This window comes from Dysidea avara, chromosome 4 (genome assembly GCF_963678975.1).
Source record: "Dysidea avara chromosome 4, odDysAvar1.4, whole genome shotgun sequence".
Taxonomy (NCBI): domain Eukaryota; kingdom Metazoa; phylum Porifera; class Demospongiae; order Dictyoceratida; family Dysideidae; genus Dysidea; species Dysidea avara.
In genome coordinates, this window is record NC_089275.1 from 4,679,299 (window position 1) to 4,699,643 (window position 20,345).

At 37.7% G+C, this 20,345-nt stretch overlaps 2 protein-coding genes across 4 annotated transcripts in view; one reads left to right on the forward strand and one right to left on the reverse strand.

Annotated features, from left to right (window-relative positions):
• LOC136253448 (radial spoke head 14 homolog) overlaps nucleotides 1-20,345 on the reverse strand; it is a 123,235-nt gene that overhangs the window by 82,070 nt on the left and 20,820 nt on the right. The window lies entirely within an intron of this gene.
• Nucleotides 1-20,345, forward strand: part of LOC136254151 (uncharacterized) — a 33,677-nt gene that overhangs the window by 5,162 nt on the left and 8,170 nt on the right. For all 3 annotated transcript variants that reach the window (XM_066046830.1, XM_066046828.1, XM_066046831.1), the window contains exons 2-4: nucleotides 7,792-7,880; nucleotides 7,955-8,248; nucleotides 13,016-13,057. In XM_066046830.1, coding sequence (XP_065902902.1) covers nucleotides 7,856-7,880; nucleotides 7,955-8,248; nucleotides 13,016-13,057 — 361 coding nt within the window. In that variant the 5' untranslated portion in view covers nucleotides 7,792-7,855. The remainder of the gene's footprint in view (nucleotides 1-7,791; nucleotides 7,881-7,954; nucleotides 8,249-13,015; nucleotides 13,058-20,345) is intronic.

Below are 20,345 nucleotides of genomic sequence, written 5' to 3' on the forward strand. Positions count from 1 at the left end.
GAAATTAAGTGAGGTGAGCAACTGAAAGCAGTGGCAAAGTGATAATGGTAAAGGGTGTGGGCATAGGTCCCTGGTTTAAACCCCGAACAATTTTTTGATGGTTTTTGTGCATGTTTTTTATTTTATTTTATTTTTAGTTTCTCAGTGATTGTTCTATTTTCACATGTTTATTTTTTGTTTTATATCTCCTTAGCTAATGAATGCTCTCAGTACTTTCAAATCACAAAAAATCATGCTATGATGATTAGCCTATCTGCATTCTGATTCTTTAGTTGTTTCTGTCAGTAGTTTACCCTACAGGCGTGACAAAAAATCACACTTGCAATTTTGGAAAACTCCTGTTCCACTATTCTACCAACCAATACACAAATTGGAAGATAAATGTGACCTGCTGAGTGAAAACCGTACTTGTTTGCATTTTCCTCAAACTTCATTTTATGACTTTTCTTCGTTGCTTAAAGGGAAAACCCAATGGTCTGTTAAACTTTCAGCCTTATATGTGACCAGATTTTACAGAACCGATCCAAATCGCACATCAGGCAAAATCAAACTAACACCACCAGTGGATAGCTGCACTATCATACTACAAGTTTTGACCCTCAGCACTACTCAAACTACACGAGGCTGGTTTTTACACACGTCTTTTCTGGGTGGTGTGGAGTGCTCAAATGGCGGTTTCACGCCTTGTGAAGGACCTGGCTTGGCAAGAGTCAGTGGTTTACTGGTGGACAGCCTTATAATGTTGGCCAGATGTGCTCTCTGCTGATTTTGCTACATATCAGCCACTAAGGAGCCAGCACAGCCCTGTAATCTGGTGTCTGGACTCCAATCGTGGTCTGCCTCCATTTTGAAGTCTAACTTTTGCCCTCCCCGCCACCCCCCAGCCTCCACCCCTTTGTGAGCACTCGTGATACTACTTCGCTCGTCCAACTGCTCAGATTTTCTCTTATTTGGCGGGAAACTGTACAAGCAGCTACAAGTACTGGAAGTGGCTTGAAAGGTAACAGATTGATGCATCTTTTGTGTAAATTTCATACGCGTGCTTGCTATCCTTGGAGAGTTATGCTGGCTTCAATTCTTTAAAACCGTTTATCTCGGAACTTCTAATGTGCAATTTGGATCGTTTTTCCAAAATCCAGTCACATATAATACTCATCTGGCTGTAAAGGAGCCAAACACACAAAAACATACTTTGGAATCACTCCATGACCAGTGCCGGCCACCACACACTGACCAGACGTCTTTCCACTGCTCCAGGATTCTTGGCAGGTCACGTGATCTCACGTGATGCTCCAGAAATAATTTATATGTGACCAGATTTTACAGAACCGATCCAAATCGCACATCAGGCAAAATCAAACTAACACCACCAGTGGATAGCTGCACTATCGTACTACAAGTTTTGACCCTCAGCACTACTCAAACTACACGAGGCTGGTTTTTACACACGTCTTTTCTGGGTGGTGTGGAGTGCTCAAATGGCGGTTTCACGCCTTGTGAAGGACCTGGCTTGGCAAGAGTCAGTGGTTTACTGGTGGACAGCCTTATAATGTTGGCCAGACGTGTTCTCTGCTGATTTTGCTACATATCAGCCACTAAGGAGCCAGCACAGCCCTGTAATCTGGTGTCTGGACTCCAATCGTGGTCTGCCTCCATTTTGAGGTCTAACTTTTGCCCTCCCCGCCACCCCCCAGCCTCCACTCCTTTGTGAGCACTCGTGATACTACTTCGCTCGTCCAACTGCTCAGATTTTCTCTTATTTGGCGGGAAACTGTACAAGCAGCTACAAGTACTGGAAGTGGCTTGAAAGGTAACAGATTGATGCATCTTTTGTGTAAATTTCATACGCGTGCTTGCTATCCTTGGAGAGTTATGCTGGCTTCAATTCTTTAAAACCGTTTATCTCGGAACTTCTAATGTGCGATTTGGATCGTTTTTACAAAATCCAGTCACATATGGTAAAAGCTTTCAGAGTTACAACAAGAAGAGCATAACAATCAAGTACAGTGCCTCTATGGTAAAAAATTGCAAGTACTCATTTAATTGATCATAAGTCTCTAGTGCAATGGTCTGCAAAGTTGGGACCTGTGTCATTCTATGTATGAACTGGGGCATTCATCATTGAATCATCAAGGTATAGTTTTTGGCCTAAATGTACCCATGCTGTCACACAATAAGTCTGTTTTGTCTTTTGGTGATAATCACCCCATTTATAAATTACAACTTACTTTGTAATAAAGAAGGAAACTTTCAGCAAAAAGTTTTCAGTAGTATGCAAGATGGGGTAGTGCTAAAAGCCGGAATGGAATGAAACGGAACGGGGCGCGCGCCAAGTTAATAAATCGTTTTTGCAGATTGTACACCGTTTCTTACCATTACATAGTGACTAGAATTGTGCTGAAGTTAGTTTTCTTCTACTCGTAGGCATGCTAGAAATCGCTTGCTCGAAGTTTCTATTTAATGCCCACTACACGAAAGTGTTTTGCAATTACCTACGCTGAATAACTATCATTTAACCTGCTACACTATTTTGTAAGCACTGTAAGCATTCACAGCCACTAACATACACTGTGGTTAACTCTCGTAGATTATTGTCCATGCTGGCAGACTTCAGAAAACCATCCTTGCTGTTACTAAAGAGTTGGACACGACTATAACATGAAAATACTACAGTATTTTACCTTTTACAATGATAAGGAAGCAATTCTACATCAGGAGTAAACAGAATTTGATGGATTGGTAAGAGCACAACATGCCATGTGGCGGGTATTAAATAGAAACTTCGAGAGCGTGATTTCTAGCTTGCATATAAGTAGAAGGAAATGAACTCTAGCACAATTCTAGGCAGTTAGAAACGATGCAAAATCCGTCGCAAACGATTTTTCTACTTGGCGTGCACCCTAATTGGTTCCGTTCCAGCTTTTAGCACTACCCTGCAAGATGTGATATTTACTGTTTTGCATAGGGGCTTTAACAATAGCACTTAGTTGTTTGGAAGCAAAAACAAGTCTATTGGTGGTCAAGATATTGTATGTTACTGATTATTATTGATTGTAAAGGTTGCACAAAAGGACTGAATGCATGCACTAGATGATCCCCAGATAAACAAACACACACAATACATAGAAAGTACTACAATACTGCTCAGAGGTAACGTTATTTTGTGAGTGTGCGCGAGCGATTAAAACTCTCACTAATTAAAGGGTGTGGCACCCGTGTATTTATCTCAAATGAAACGAGATTAATCACAAATGAAATGGGTGCCACACCCTTTAATTAGCTGTGTTTTTTATTGCTCAAATACTTGCAAAATAACGTTACCTCTGAGAGGTACTGTAACTATGTACATGGTATATTTAAAATTTACAAATGAAGTAGGGATCCAAGTGACAAAAAGTAGTGAAACAAGAGATGAATGAGGGAATTACAGCATAGCTTGGAGGGAAAATCCCTACATTGACATGTTATAATAATCATCTTGTTCCACTGCCAAAGTAGGGACTTCCCACCGAGCTACGTATGCTATAATACCATCATTCATCTCTTGTTTCACTACTTTTTGTCATATGGATCCCTACTTCATTTATTAAAATTTTAATGTACTATATATATGCATAGTTTCTTTTCTTTTCCTTTTTTTTTCTACAGCATATGTACATTTACACAAGTGTGACCATTTTATTAGGGTGACTGTTGTATTAGAGTGTCTCAAGTCAGCCTTCGCCTACCTGGGGGCATGTCACTATTAATTTCATATTTTCATTACACTGGTATTACAAATACAGCTAAACCAACAATAAGGACTGATCGAGTATATAGATTATTAAGTGGTATGATCCCTGCACTTGATTGTTATTAATAAGCCAGGATCATTAATGGTGTTGTCTTGAACCTATAGTGAAGTTTCAAGTATCTACCAAGCGTAAGCACTTTAAATAATTTTATGGCATCTAAATATATTGCTCAAGGAAGGTGTTGATACAGAAAATTAATGTTTTGGTATGGTTTCATTGCATCAAGAAGACGATCATCCTGATTGAAGATAAAAAAAGACAAGGTGCAGAAGGCACACACTTGTTGGAAGCCCAAAAGGCACATGCCACTGGTCAGTTTGTTATTGTGGCATAAAATGGTGGTCATGAGCTGCTTTGTTTGGCCTCCAACCTTGCAACTGTGGTCAGCCAGGCTGGAAGGCAGGCAGGCAGACAAAAATTCAATATCATACAGTACGATAGTTACTGTATAGTAGGGACCACAAAGGAGTAGGCGTGGCCCACGGAATAATATCACCCAAAAACCAGCCTCAATTTTCCCTGATGACGATGAGGCAGTATTGGTTAGGTAAAACTAAACCCAAACAAACTTTCAGATCGACCTGAAACGTTTTCAACTAGTTGCTACAGAATTTTAAAAATAATTTATTTAACCGAATTTTCCACTGACTGACTGACTGACTGCCTGATACCTTCAGACAAGTGAAACTCGATAATGGCTAAAGCCACAGGCTTGATTTTTTCACTGTTCGACGTCGCTTCGGCCCGACTGGTGCCTTTTGGCATACTGCAGTACGTACAATGCATTCTTCATGGACTCACCAGTGTCCTCCTTTGTGTCCCATTCATCTTTGCTGGCAGCGAAAAGTGTCAATTTGGTGGTAGTATGTGATGGCTTCCTTTGTAACGGAAATCATCCGTATTTTTTGTAGTGGCTATTTTGATTGCAGAGGTGCTTTTCGAACAGTTCTTGATTCGTACTGCTGTGTAATGGGTTGAACATAGCAAACAATGAAGCGTAATGGATATTTCACTTTTCAGACGATAATTAATATAACTGGGACGCACAGAACCATTTCTTTCTTTTAGTACAAGTACACGAAAAAATTAGGAATTTTCAACTAGAGTAGGGACCATAGCACATCGATGAAAAGTACTGAAACAAATTGGAGTAGTCCATGATATTAAATCACAGTAAAACAATAAGAAGTGTTATATCCCTACTGTACTTAAGAAATGGAAATGCACAGTAGGGATATAGCACTTCTTATTGTTTTACTGTGATCTAATGTCATGGACTACTCCAACTAGTTTCAGTACTTTTTATCGATGTGCTATGGTCCCTACTCTAGTTGAAAATTCCTAATTTTTTCGTGTACTTGTTTGTTAACTTTTTTTATAAATATTTTTTATTATGACTGGTGAACCAATGCATACCGCATCTGAAATGGCGCCGCGCGCCCCAGCTATATAAATTATCATCTGAAAAGTGAAGTATCTATTACGTTTTGTTGTCAGCTATGTTCAACTCGTTACACAGCAATACGAATCAAGAACTTTTCCGGAAGAACCTCTACAGTCTACGCATACCAAAAAAGAAATGGTGCAGCGCCCCAATTTTATTAATTATCGTCTGAAAAGTGAAGTATCCATTACGCTTCGCTGTCGGCTATGTTCAACCCGTTACATAGCAATACGAATCAAGAACTGCTTGAAAAGTGCCTTTGCAATCAAAATGGCCAATATGAAAAATACGGATGATTTCCGTTTCGAAGGGAAGCCATCACGTGCTCGTGCAAAATCGACACCTTTCCCTGTCAGCAAAGATGAATGGGACACAAAGGAGTGCATTGGTAAGTCCATGAAGAATGCATTATACGTACTGCGGTATGCCAAAAGGCACCTGTCGGGCCAAAGCAACGTCGAACAGTGAAAAAATCAAGCCTGTAGCTTTAGCTGTTATCGAGTTACGCTTGTCTGAAGGCATCAGTCAGTTACTTACTTACTCAGTCAGTAGAAAATTCCGTAGAAAAAAAAATTAAAATTCCGTAGCAACTTGTTGAAAGCATTTCGGGTCGATCTGAAAGCTTGTTTGGGATTAGTTTTACCTCACCAATACTGCCTCATCGTTGTCAGGGAAAATTGAAGCTGGTTTTTGTGTGATTTTATTTCCTGGGCCACGCCTACTGCTTTGTGGTCCCTACTATACAGTTACTGTCGTACTGTATGATATGTGTGGATTGTAGAGATGCTTTTTGAACAGTTCTTGATCCGAAATACTGTGTAACCGGTTGAACATAGCTGACAACGAAGCGTAATGGATACTTCACTTTTTAGATGATAATTGATATACACTGCAGCTGGGGCGCATGGCGCCATTTCAGATGTGGTATGCGTGGGCTCACCAGTCATAATGATTATTTACAAAAAAAAATTTAACAAACAAGTACAAAGAAAAATTTGGAATTTTCAACTAGAGTAGGGACCGTAGCACATTGATAAAAAGTACTGAAACAAGTTGGAGTAGGCCATGATATTAAATCACAGTAAAACAATAAGAAATGTTATATCCCTACTGTGCTGTGTACTTTTTTTATAACTTTGTATCTGGCCGCCTGTAAGTGTTTTAATGCTGTCTTTGACTTTAAATGAACTGTATGATTCCATAAAGGTGATTTTCATCATATAAGAAGTTTCTAGGATGGTGGATTTAAAGGCATCATTTTATGCAGCTTGTGTCACTTTTTGGGGATCCCTTCCCCTTTGGCCCTGAAGTTAATTTAAAAGGTGTTCTGTTAAACGCGAATGCCGGTACAGTGGCTCTTGTTACATGCATGCACTCAAATGCATATATCTTATAAACGAAAGATCCTATGAATATGCGGTTTGAAACACGCCACTCTGCAGTTAACGGATATTATCCTAAGCTTTATCCAAGCATTCTAGCACGATCAAGTATGTTGTAAAGCGAATCTGCATTTGAAAGAATTTTTGGCCATTTTTGAGGTGATATTTATGACAATACTACCTGCCACAAAGGAGAGACAGAATGAATAAGGTTAGTAAAAGTTATATGGTATTGTAGATGTATCCTTCATTAGTAGTTTAATGCAAACCACGAAGGAGGAGATGGTCCCTACACGGAGTAACAGGAGCCCAAGCTTGTATGTCAAAACACATTTTTCATAAAATAATGTTTGTTTTTAAGAACCAAAACCACTATAGTGGCGTTCGGGGCCAAAGGGTTAAATTAAACAGTACTACAGTACTGTATTATATATATGTACACGCATAACAAAAACATAAATTCGTCTGAGTTTTCTGTTTTGACTAAATTGATTGCAGAAGTCCTTCTTGTAGTGTTTGTGATGCTGTCTAATGTAGCATTCTGAGCAAAAGCTGAAAACAAAGTGTAATTGTCATTTCACTATTTCACTAATTGATAGTTGGGGTGCGTGCTCAACAGAAACAATAAACCTATTTCTTCTTGTGCAGGTTCACAAGTCATAATTTGTAATGTTACAAAAAATATAAAAAATAAACCAAGCAAATAAATTAATTTTAAGGTCAAGTAGCAGGTTTAGGCGACCTCCCTTGTTTCACTACTTTTTGATCTGTAATTGTATCCTAATTTTTAATTTGATCCCTAATTGTACCTTCCCAGAATCTAAATCCAGCTCAAAGAATATTACAGCTGTAGGTATCCTGTATAGCAATCCCCAGACAAGGTTAAAATAAAATTATTGTTATGAACATATGATTGTGATACTTTAGTGATAAATAAGTACACACAGTATAGTTTCATGTAGTAACCCTACACAGTAGTAAAATACATGGAGTTGTACACATGATGAAAGTGTTTGACTGAACAACTCAACCACATGTATGCGTTGAACTGTTATTGTGTATATTCTTCAAATTGTCATTAGACATTCTAAAGTTTTGTAACTGTATTAAATGTTTACAGTACATTTGTGTATAATTATATTAAGTGATTTCATTGTAATTATTGATCTAGAAAATTCTACAGTATGCCAGGACAAATACATAGATTTTTAAGACCTGAAGCCTGATTGTTTGTAATGGATGGACTCCCAACACCAAGAGGTGGGTATATTTTTAGAAATGTATATCCAAGAGTATAATGTTTAGTTGGGTAAGTGAATGCTATTCACATGTAGGTAGTGATTATCCTACTCTAAAAGAAATACTCGATCTTTTAAAACCTGAAGCCAGTGGTATAGCAGTAAAGTGGTATGATCTTGGAATAAAACTATTGGATGCTAAAAGTGGTCCTGGTGTATTGGAGCTGATAAGAGCTGACTATCCCAATGATAACAACAAATGTTGTAAAAGGATGTTTCTGAAGTGGTTATCAATGAAACCTGATGCTACTTGGAGCCAACTGGTCACTGCACTAGAAAAGATGGGTATGTCAACTGTGGCAGCAGATCTCAACAAACAATTAAGAAGAGGTAAGTACATTATTATTAATGACTTTTCTTTGCATGAGTCAGAGTTGAAACTGGGTCAACACTATTGACTTTGATAACCCAATGGCCTTGATCTGATGTGACCTGAAAACAGAGATTTTTGTCAAGAGTTATTTACCATAACATAGGGAGAATTGATTGAAAGACAAAAGTTTGTGAAGCTGTGTAAAAGCATTTTTGTGTATTATTGATTTTTGAAATTCTCACAAATACTTTTTTCTAGCTATTTAAATGGCTCGAGCCTTGTAAGTTTTGTATAGCATGCAGGAAGTATATGTGCTTTGCCGACTTGAGTGATACGTAGCTAATGGTACCAGCTGTATCTTTGACAGCTGTGTTTGTGGATACCATGTGTATAAAGTCTGAAAGTACATGGGAGGGACAAAACAGATATAAATTTGTGGAAAGTCAAATCCTTTCCAATGAGTGATTATTACTAATGAATACTCTTTCTGTATACGCATGGTAAAATTCAATCGAATTTAATCCCACCAATTTTGTTGGCTTATATGCTTGCACTGTATGTACAAGATTATCGAACCATTTGATTTAGGCAGTATTAACCCATTGACAGCCAAATTTGCCAGGACCCCTGGCCAAATTGCCGAATCGCACCATACTAACCATTCAGTACACAGAACTACTTAGTAACCATATATCTAAATACTCGCTATAAACTAAGGAGGTTTATTGTGTTGTTTTTGTTTACATAACAGTAATCACAACGAAGTTATTAGACAACAAAGTCTAAACTTCGGTTAAAACCAGCCCGAACAAACAACGGAATCCCAACTAGCTATTCACTAAAGTGTATTATATTCCAAAGAACTATTCTATACAGTTTACTTACAGTGTGATCCATTCCACAGCTGGTTTCTTTGTGATTTGTCCCATTTCTACTATTGTGCATGCGTATCTGCACTCGTGTCCACCATGCCACGTCTGGGATAAAGCTGCCAACTGTCGACTTTACCTGTCTCCATCGATGTATAACACTTTCTTTGTTATCAGCTACTAGGTTTTAAGTTGAAGAACGATTTAATTCGCCTATTATAACAGGTTACACTTTACGCTATTACATAACAAACGCGCACTAGTCCAGGAAGGAACCGATTATCCCAGAAACGGGACCTCTATGGGCGTGTCCATTTCAGTACTAGCGCATCTTGCTATGAAACGCATTTTACAAGTTATAGCAGGGCTAAAGTTTATTCTATGAGTGAATTATGATGCCATGCCGCCATATGGCAGCAGTGGCCATTAATGGGTTAATATATGTAATTATCAGTAAAACCTAGATTAAAATTTACTTATGTATCTGGATATCCCAGTGGTGAAGAAAGTAGGTGATGTGCAGGGAACTAACTGGAGTATGCAGCAGGAGAGTTTGAGGGCACTAAAAACTTAGTTTTCAGCTGTTGACTACAGAGTTAATAAACAAAAAACAGCCTTTAGGTGCCTGGAAACATTTGGAACAGTAGTAAGATGCCGAAACTTTTGGAACAGTAGTAAGATGCCAGCTCTCAAAATAAGAGGTCAGTGGTTTAATTCCCACTGTAGGCAAAATTTTTAGATTACTTTTAGTAACACGTTTTATGAAGTGCTTTGAATATTCTATTAGGGTATTTGGGCATTGGATTAGACTATATCAATATTTTTTGCAGTTTTCAGTCCCACTCCAAGAAGGATAATTTCAGTGAGATATCATTCTGAGGGGAGGCTAAGCCCCCCCCCCTCTTTCTGCCACCTATGGGATATCCTAATACGCATGCTGAACTACAATATCACTAAACCATCAAATTTCAATTTCGTCAATATTATTTTCAAACCTTAAGGCAACCAAGATCATTATTGGGCATGGTATCTATCAAGCATAAGCGCTTTAAATACCGTATATCAATTAAATGTGGTGATGAAATAAATTTTGGATGCACATGATGCCGCTACTACACTGTTGGAACTGGAGGAAGATCCCACCATTTGCTGCATAAAAGACAAAGACATTATTGGCATTTCATGTTCCCGCTCTTTTTCTTGTTGTCTTTCATGCAGCTCTGCTTCCAATTGCATCCGTCTCATTTCCCTCTCTTCAGTCTTTCTTCAGCTTTTTGTCCAGTCTCTCCAGTGCTGCAGATACTTCTGCAGCAACGCTCTCTCACTTGGGTTTCCTCTTGATTGCTATGTAAAGCATAAACACTCATGTATAAACAGAAAGTGTGATTGAAGTTTAATTGTATCATATGCATAACAGGTGCAAAATGACCTAATTGTTTGGGTGAATCTGTAGATTGATATAATGGTGGCAGGGTAAATATGGACAAATCAAATATGATTGTGTAAATTCATTACCTCTTTTCTTTGTAATGGATGATACAGACCTAGAAGGTGTAACTACTGGAGTCACACTGGTAGATGCAGCAGTTGATGTGGTCATGTCACTGACGACAGAGGCTGAGTCTCTAGGACTGTTGCCTTCAGCAAAAGTTTCATCTAGGGTACATAGATTATGTGACATACATATTATGCTGGTGATTATTAACCTTGACGTTGCAAATTGGTATTCTCATCTTGTGCATAGCCTGCCACATACGTCAAGTCTTCATCCTCAAACTCAGGTGGTACTTGGGTTTCATCAACTATGTATATATATACCATACCATATGAATGGAAAATCACTGAGGGAACTTTACCATCAACACTCTCTGAGTCCATCAACACTGCATTGCTTCCACTCTGTAGTAGAGTCACAGGAGCAGAAGAAGGCTTGGTACCTAAAATAGCATCTACATACTTGGTCGAAGAATGGCCAATTTTCTCGGTTATTTCCCGACACATTGTTATGGTCCTTTATCTGTCAATAATAGTTGGTGAACGCATCAGTCACAAAAATGATAGCTTACCTTCCTATACTTTTGTACAAGATTCTTTATTTTCGTCCTACATTGCTGCCAGGTACGTTCATAGCCTTATTCCGCCATGTCATGGGCAATCGCTTTGTAAATATCACAGTTTCTGTTCGCCTTATCCAGTTTCCTCTGGATGCTTTCATCGCCCCATAGACTAAGCAGTGTCTTTGTTTCATCGTTTGTCCAGCTGCCAGCCATATTCCGTTTCTTGTTGATCTTCTGATCTTGTTAGCTCGCACAATTCATTAGCTCCTCCCTTCATTTCTTCACGTGATAACAAACTATTGCACAATACATCTCCAATCCGGCTTCAAACCACCTCCAGAGGTGGATTGCTTGAATGCGAATTGAATAAGGATTGCAGTTAATGCGCATTCAGTGTGAATGCAACCAACGCGAATTAATTCGCATCTAATGCACATAACTTGCATAGTGTGAATGGGCCTATATACTTGTATAACAATCCTATGAAAATTTCAAAAATTTGGTGAGCATTCTGGTATTGTGCATGAGGCAATGCTCAAGATGAAATGAAAAGTGAATCATTAAGTACAGCTACACCAGCCATTGTCTCCTTTACCAGTGTTGATTTATTTACATATTTTTATTTAAGACTGTACAGCACAAGTGCTGAACTGGGTCTGCAGCACAGCTTCTTTTGTGAGCCATGCCTACTTATTGGGATTAGTGTCTGTAGGCATATGTGTATATAGCCACACCTACATATTTATCAGTAGTATTGCATTCTGTAGGTATGTACATATCCATGTCTATTGCTATCTGAAAGCTTATGTGGAGCCTTGCCCACTAATCAATCTTTATCGTACCTATAGTTTATCACAGCAAAATATCCTTAGTACAAGGGAGTATTTCACATTGCATTGGTTTCCACTATTTGTCTTGGGATGCATGAAAGTCTCTCACACACTATTCAAAATTTGCCTCCTCCTCACATAGCTGCCATCACTGTATATCATGTTCCACACTTTGCATCCATGCACGATTGAACTGTAAACTCAATAAATTAATTCCACTTTTCCTGAAAATAAAGTCTTTATAAGTTTACGAATTTGTAATGAAAATTTTGGTAAATCCAAATTGCTTAATTTTACAAAAAATTAAGCTACAAAAATTTGGAGCCATACAACAGTGCACTGTGCACAGATTGGTAAGGCTCCAGAAAGCAGTGGCAGGAGGCAAATCAGATGCTGATAAAAAGGAATTATGTGTATGCTTGCAAAAAATCAAGAAAGACCTGCTCATTGGAAAGGATTTCAAAAATCAACTCCATACATAAGTACAAAAATTACAGAAAATTTTAACTTCAACAGTTTGGAGCCATAGCTACGGTATACTTTTAAGTTGTTGAAATCACCAGCTTCCTAGTTACATTTTCAATGCCTCATAGCATCACAGTTAACCTCTGTTCTGAAGCATCCACTTGATTTGCTACGTTTACTTTGTTGTCATCTGAGAAAAAGTATATGCATTGTTTTGTTTTCATCCCTACCATTGATGCCTCACAACCTCTGTGTCTTTTACTTTTTTGGAGCTTTTTCTGTAGCCCTTAGAGTTCTTTTTGTTTCCTTGTTTCACTTAAAATACCAAGTTTATAAGACCTTTTGCTGTTAATCAATCAATTTACCACAACCATATTCAACACTCAAACATACTCATAATTGTACTTTCACGAAGCTGTAATCTCTTGCAAAGTTTTCAACAATGTTTCCCTGGTATATTTTCCACCTATATATCCAGTGAAGAAATATAAGAATTTATCAAAACCATGTCTGTGTATCTTGTCTATTGTATGTGTATACACAACTGTTACTTTTTGTAATAGATGTTTCACAACTGGAGGCTGATATAAGCAGCTCTCATGCAGGTATGTACATACACCACATACATACTGTAACATTGGTGTCAAAGTATGCAAGTTCTTAAAACTGTTAGTCTTGTATTTTAAATTGTTGCTCATAGGCAATATAATTACAATCATATGCAACTAGACAAAAAAATTTGGAATTTTCAACTAGAGTAGGGACCATAGCACATTGATAAAAGTACTGAAACAAGCTGGAGTAGTGCACGATATTAAATCACAGTAAAACAATAAGAAGTGTTATATCCCTACTGTGCATTTCCATTATGGTATCTTGAGCACATTAAGGCATTTTTGAACATTCTTTACCACAAGACCAGCGTAAATTCACTAACTATCTCCTGTAGGCTTGTAACTAGTTGCAGTACAAGATCTTACCGTGTTTCCAGTTGTTATGGTAGATATGGCATGAAACTAAATCGAATCTAGCTGTACATGGACATTTTTGTCGCTTTAATGGCACTCCACATGACTAACGGTTCTTTGTATGTTCTTTGTCTGATGTTTGGTGTAGCCTCTATTACACAACCCAGACAATTAGGCACCACAGGTATTTTAATACATGCTCCCTTGTCCAGATTACTCCTTGTTATGATTAGTTACTAACATGGCTGTTATGCACAGATGATCAGTTTAGTTTTTCTGTGGTGCAGTTTTGTTCTTAAAGTATAACAGCTACTGTTCTGGGTAAGAATATTTTAACACTAAAAGCAGTATACTCGTGTTTAATCATAATCATACTCACACACACGGTCGTATGGCTTCTTGTAACTTAGCATTTTCTGGAATAGTATAGAGAGGTTTTCTACTGTTTGTAGTAAGTAAACAGACTATTCATAGCTGGTACTCATATTTGCCATACAAACTAATCGGTTTACAGATTGTTTGTGCCAATTATTAATACATCAACCACCGATCTGATCACCCCTGCTACCACCGATCTGATCACCCCTGCTACCACCGATCCGATGTTTGGTACGTCTCTAGTGCAGTGTCTGATGTTGTTACAGTTGTAGAGACTGTCAAAGATTCCTCATTACTAGTATCTGCCATCTTTACTGTAATTTCGATGTTTCAAATTACAATAATTGTTTCGAACAAATTCAAATCGAATACGAATTCGAATATTCGGTATATTCATTTTAGCCCTAGTTTATTTTAGGCAGTGTATCTTTGATGCAGAGTCATAATATTTTATTATGATATGTCATGGACTACTCTCTCACTAATAGTAACTATTAACCTTGAGAATGTGTTTAAGAAAAAGGCTATTCAGTACAGAAAATGTAGTGGGTTTTAATTTAACAAGTTATCAAAATTAGCTGTTGTACAAAGGGTGCAGGGGGTGTTCATGGTTGCACCCCTTCTGAAATCATTTTATACATCCTAAGGAATTAATGAACCAAATTTGGTGCTGATAATCCGCCGTGTCACAATCAAATCCATAAGGAATCAGATTAAAAGGAGAGCTTGGTATTTCCACCTGCGCATTAAACTGTCACTGCTTATCTACCTTTCCGATTATAAATTGTGTAATAACAGTACTTCCGGCTCTTTGTCTAACATCACAGTGTGATGTAACTACACTTTGTGGCTTGATATCTCAGTATAACAACGTAATTAAATTATTACAAAAGTGTTTTTGTGTATTGCATGATAAGTTATTCAATACAATGGCAAGTGAATTTCCATTTCAGTGGACCTTTAAAGTACACACAGCTGTAGATAAAATTATGCAAAAAAGTATGCTTGCCAAGTTGTAATTGAACCATTACTCAAGGAAGCAAGTCTTTTATCAATCAAACGTACGTATTAGTCAGGGTTCTAAGCCTTTAAGGTGGCAGTTACGTGGAAGTCACCGTTTTGAAGCCACTGCAAATGAAGCCATATGCCCCGCCACAAAAATTCATTATTGCATCATGTGATTAGTGTCTATGTAATATTTAAAGTGGCAGTTGCACGTGCTAAGATCCATTGCCTTGTATCAGGAAAATATTATTAAAGAAGACATTCACCAAAGTAAGTAGAGTAGTTTAGAACCTTTGTAATAGGTGCTTCACGCGAAACTCTGGTGGCAAACATCATTTGTGGCTTTAGTATAGAGAGCTTGCATCACACCAAGATAGTTTAACAACTGTTGCTAGTCAGCCATAGTTGGGACAAGTTTCAATGGGACCGAATGAGGCAAAGTTGTCAGTTCATCACCGCATGCTGCCAACAATGGTTATCACTGTCAGACGCTAGGATAAGGTTGGAAACAAATATTGAAAACTAGGTTTAATGCATGCAGACAAACGTTTTATTAATTTTCGATAGATTAGTGGCGAATTTTAATGATTTATCAACCTTTGACCATGGCTATCCTTGTGACTAACCTAGAGAACATGTCCCGTTCTGCACTTAACCACTGAGAATGACTGCAGCTTTCGTCCTTTGCCGTCAAGCATGGCTGGCTAGCAACAGCTGTTAAGCATTTTGTGACCGTGTTTCGTATGCAACCTGTCTATGGAATGCTAAAGTGTTAGTACAGCTTTCTGCGTCAGTTTTTGTTGTATACTAGTGTGGGAGACCTCTGTATTAGTGTAAAATAAGTGATTGGTAGTTGTAGTAGGGCCACATGTCGAGAAAAAATACTGCCTGTAATGATGTTACAGCAGGTTTTATGTTCCTTCGCGGTAGCCAAAGTCCCATAGCTGTGTTTCAGCCAGGCATAGGCTGAAGTTGTGCTGATTGCAAATTGCTTATGCTGCTAAAGAATAGGTTCCACATTTTATATCGCCATAATGTGCAACACACTTTACATAAACTGACACCAAAAGTATTTTCACATACTCTTACAACCAGCTCTATATATAGCGTTGTTGTTAACATCTAATGGCCATACAACTCAGCACGTAGAAGCTTCTCTACAATGTAATTGTGTTTGCTTTAGCGGAGATCTCTAAATGTGTTCACAACTGAATTTTAAAAATACCTTTCAAACCAGAAATTGTGAGGTAGCCACCACCTTAAAAAGGCTGGATAAAAGCATGAAACTTGGCAAAAAATTTCTGTATGTGACAATCATTACTTTTTTACAAGGACCCACCTCAGATTTGACCTTTGGTGACCTTTATAGGCAATTTGATGTTGACAAACTGTCAGTTTTGTCTCTATTTCATGTTTGTATGATTAAAATCCTCAAACTTGCTGTCAAATTTTAGCCTTTGCCTTAAAGAATAAGTTTTTACAGAAAGTCTATACTGTAGTTTATTCTGCTCTAAAGTTGTAGTGATTTTGTGGTAAAACATGGCACTATTTTTTCCCGCCCATGCACAAGCTGGAAATACAGTATGCACAAAAAGAAGGTTAACTTTTTCAATACTTATTCCGTTTGACAATTATAATATTTTACCATGTTAAATAGCATGAAACTTAGGAAAAGATCAATCAAAGTTTCAATTTGTCAAGTTCACAAAAGTTGGACCTCGTACATAAACCTGTCATTCAGAATAATGCATGTACCCCACGGTATTTCATTGATTCACAAAATGTTATTGTTTCTGTATGAATTAGCACAAGCTTTCTGGATTCTGATTTTTACTGAATCATCATTGCAAAGACAATTGTTTATGTTTTGTAGTTTGCAATTACAGAAATTTATGCTGTATTGTGAGATCATTTGGATTCCTATATTTGATTTAATGTTTAGTTACGCTACCACTCACCTACTTATGTGGTCTGTTCCTCAGATCTTCATTCTTCACCTCCAGCAATCCATTGATTGAGGAGGGGGTTTGGTAAGTGCTAGGGGCCTCATTTGCCATGGTATATGGCCTACGCAAGGTTATGTAATTCCAGCGGGGCCAAAGTAGGAAGTACTTTTGGATTATTGATGCTTGGGTAATGAAAGAGTTTAGAGCAGAGAAGCGTCTCTGTCCTAAACTCTTTACAATAAAGGCCATAGGTAGGTCACAATATATTATATATATATATATATACACACACACATATTGTGATCTACCCCCCCAAGCATCAAGGTTATTTATTTAATTTAGACCATGCAATGTGCAGAAATTTGATGGTGACAACATCTAGTAATATGCACGATAAGCTATGCTTGCAACATGCAGAAGATGACGTGCAAACCGAGCCACGGTAACATACGAAACAAGCAGTGGAGGTGACATACGTTGCTATACAAACAAGCAATGGTGATGACATATGTACATATCAAGCAAATGTGACAATATAAATATTAGGAAGACATAACACACAAGCAAACTAACATGCAACTAACAACACAATGGTGTGTCCCATGCCAATTGCCTAGCAAAATTGTGGAGCACATCCTAACCATAGAACTACAGATATATAACGAAGACACTGTATCATGTACACATTAGAACAAGCACCGTGTTTTGAAATGATTCCTATTGCAATTGTATAGGTTGAAGTTTCCTTTAATAACAATAAAATGGACTTTTCTTTGTGACTATTATAAGACTCAAGGGTATGGTGTGCAAGAAGCTGACACAACACGGTGAAACTGCTATGCAAAGTTCTAATATGCACCTGGCTGCTTTTCTGCATACAATTTATGATTAACGTATTTTTATATTTCATTTTTAAATTCAAAAATTTTTATTTTTTTTATTTTATTTTTCAGTTCCGGTGACAACTGCCAACTCAGGATTAGGATATCCAAATATAAGCTGAATAGATTACATACAACCAAGTGTGATAAAATGTTAGAATAATTATAAACGATGAATTAGCATATCATGTGACTACCATGCTGACTGCTTGCTAACAAGACTTTTTGTAACAATGGAGATTGTGTAACACTTGAGTGCAGTGTGTTCTAGTGTGAAATGATATATTATATGTATTGTAGCTACAGTTGAAGCCCAGAGATGATTTCACTTCAAGAAATCCTTCCATGGCTCCAGTGAGACAATCATTCCAGTAGATTACCCTACAGTAAAAAAAAAAAAAAAAAAAAAAAAAAAAAATATGTAGATAATCAAATGGTACAGTCATACCGTTTAAGTAGGAATCCAGGTAAAATTTTCGGTTGCGCCAAAAATTCCACCTTTAAAAATCACCCTAGAGATATCTTGCAAGACGAAAATCACCTTTACGGAATAGTACTAGTCCATATAGTACATAAGACAGCATTAAATACAACAAAACGCTTACAAGTGGCCGGATATTAATTTTTTTTAAATTGCCAAAACTCAAATTTTCTCCTCACTGCCTCACTCTCTGACCACAGTCGCAAGCCTAGAGCCCAAATGAAGCAGCGCACAGCCACCATTTTATGCCACAATAGCAAACTCACCAGTGGGATGTGCCTTTTGGGGTTCCGACAAGTGTGTGCCCTCTGTGCCTTGTCTTTTCTTTTATCTTCAATCAGGCTGCTTGTCTTCTTCTTCATCCAACGAAACCACATCGAGACGTTAATTTTCCGTATCAACACTTTCTTTAAACAGCATAATAGATGCTACAAGATTATTTAAGTCGCTTAAACTACACTACTGTACGAAGGAATAGATTATATTCCTTACTGTATAATCTATGATGGAGGGTACTGTACGGAGGTACTGGTACTAGATAGCTTCACGATAGGTCACAAGATCACGCCCATTCTTCACTCTACGCATAATCGATCTATCAATTGAAACCACGATGACACACCCCTTTTGCACTAGCTATATTTCAGTGACCACACACCTTCAATTTGGAAGGCTGACTCGACATACTCTATAATCGATCGAAGTCATGCCCCTTTTTGGCAAGCGGACATCTTGCAGGCTGCCTCGAGATACTCTAACACAGCAATCACCCTAATAAAACAGTCACATGTTTATAGCTAGCTGTATGCCTTAACAAAAAACTAAACAAACTAGTATATTAAGAATTATAAATTTAAAAATAAAGTAGGAATCCAAACGATAAAAAGTAGTGAAACAAGAGAAGAACAATGGTAGCTATTACAGCATAGCTCGGTGGGAAATTCCTACTTTGGCATGATATAGCCATTATTTTGTGTTCAATGCCAAAGTAGGAATTTCCCACCGAGCTATGCTGTAATAGCTACCATTGTTCTTCTCTTGTTTAACTACTTTTTATCGTTTGGATTCCTACTTTATTTGTAAATTTATAATTTTTAATATACTAGTGTAAGAAATGATTTAACTAACCACACGTATACAATATATAGTGCAAACCTTTCATCGGACAACCCATCACTGCTGTAAGCCTACACGCGTGTGGGTTGCTATCTTGCATACATAGCGAGTTGCAGCCTAGCAGACACGTGTGAAATAGTCGTGTGTATTTTTACTCACACATGTGGATTGAAGCACACGCATGTCATATTTACCATAATATTATACTACGTGTTGTCACTACGCGCATGTGTGAAGTTAGATTTGAGTAGTACTGTAGTATAACTAATGTTTACCAGAGTAACTCACCTAATATCAGGCAGGCTCCAAAATCGGACATGATTACTCAAGCTGCTCTTAACTTGTATGCTCTTCACAAACAATATGCGCTTAATAGACAGATGCACTTAACAGCCCAACTCAGCAGTATATCATATGTTTCAGGGGTAAAACTTGATGTAGAGCAGTTTTTTGCTAGGTACTGCTTTCTAAGTGGAGTACATTGATCAAGAGTTGTATACGTAAGGATAAATGACAGTCATAAGTAATTCAGCTGGCTACATATGAGCTTAAAGAATAGCATACACAAGACTATATGTGACCGGGCCTGCGAAAACAGGGCATGTGGGCACAAACTACACCCCATCACTCTATAGGTCATATCTCAGTATTGGAAATGTATATTTTCATTCTGTAACTTGCACCATGATGCCAATTAAATGCTTACTAAGAGCTGAAAATTGCAATGCCATAGCATAATGGTACAAAATGTTATGAGTGATGAAAGTGTAAAAAAGTAGGCAAAAATCATGCGCCCACATGCCCTATTATTGCAGGCCTGGTCACATATGCATTTTATATCCTTAGTGGGCTAAGTGTGCCCATGCATGGGATAGTGCTGCAGATACTAGATTTTATTCTCAACAACTGTGGAGGATTCTCTGACTGAGATGCTGACTGTTCTATTACAATATCGTGACTGACTGCTGTATTAGCATATAATTATCTTGCATAATTTTTATTTTGGGGAATGCTCCCTTGGATCCACCACTGATGGGTAATTAAGTTACGTATAGAAGGAAAAGCAATTGATTCTAGACAGCCAACTGCTCATACAATTGCTCATACATACCCTATAG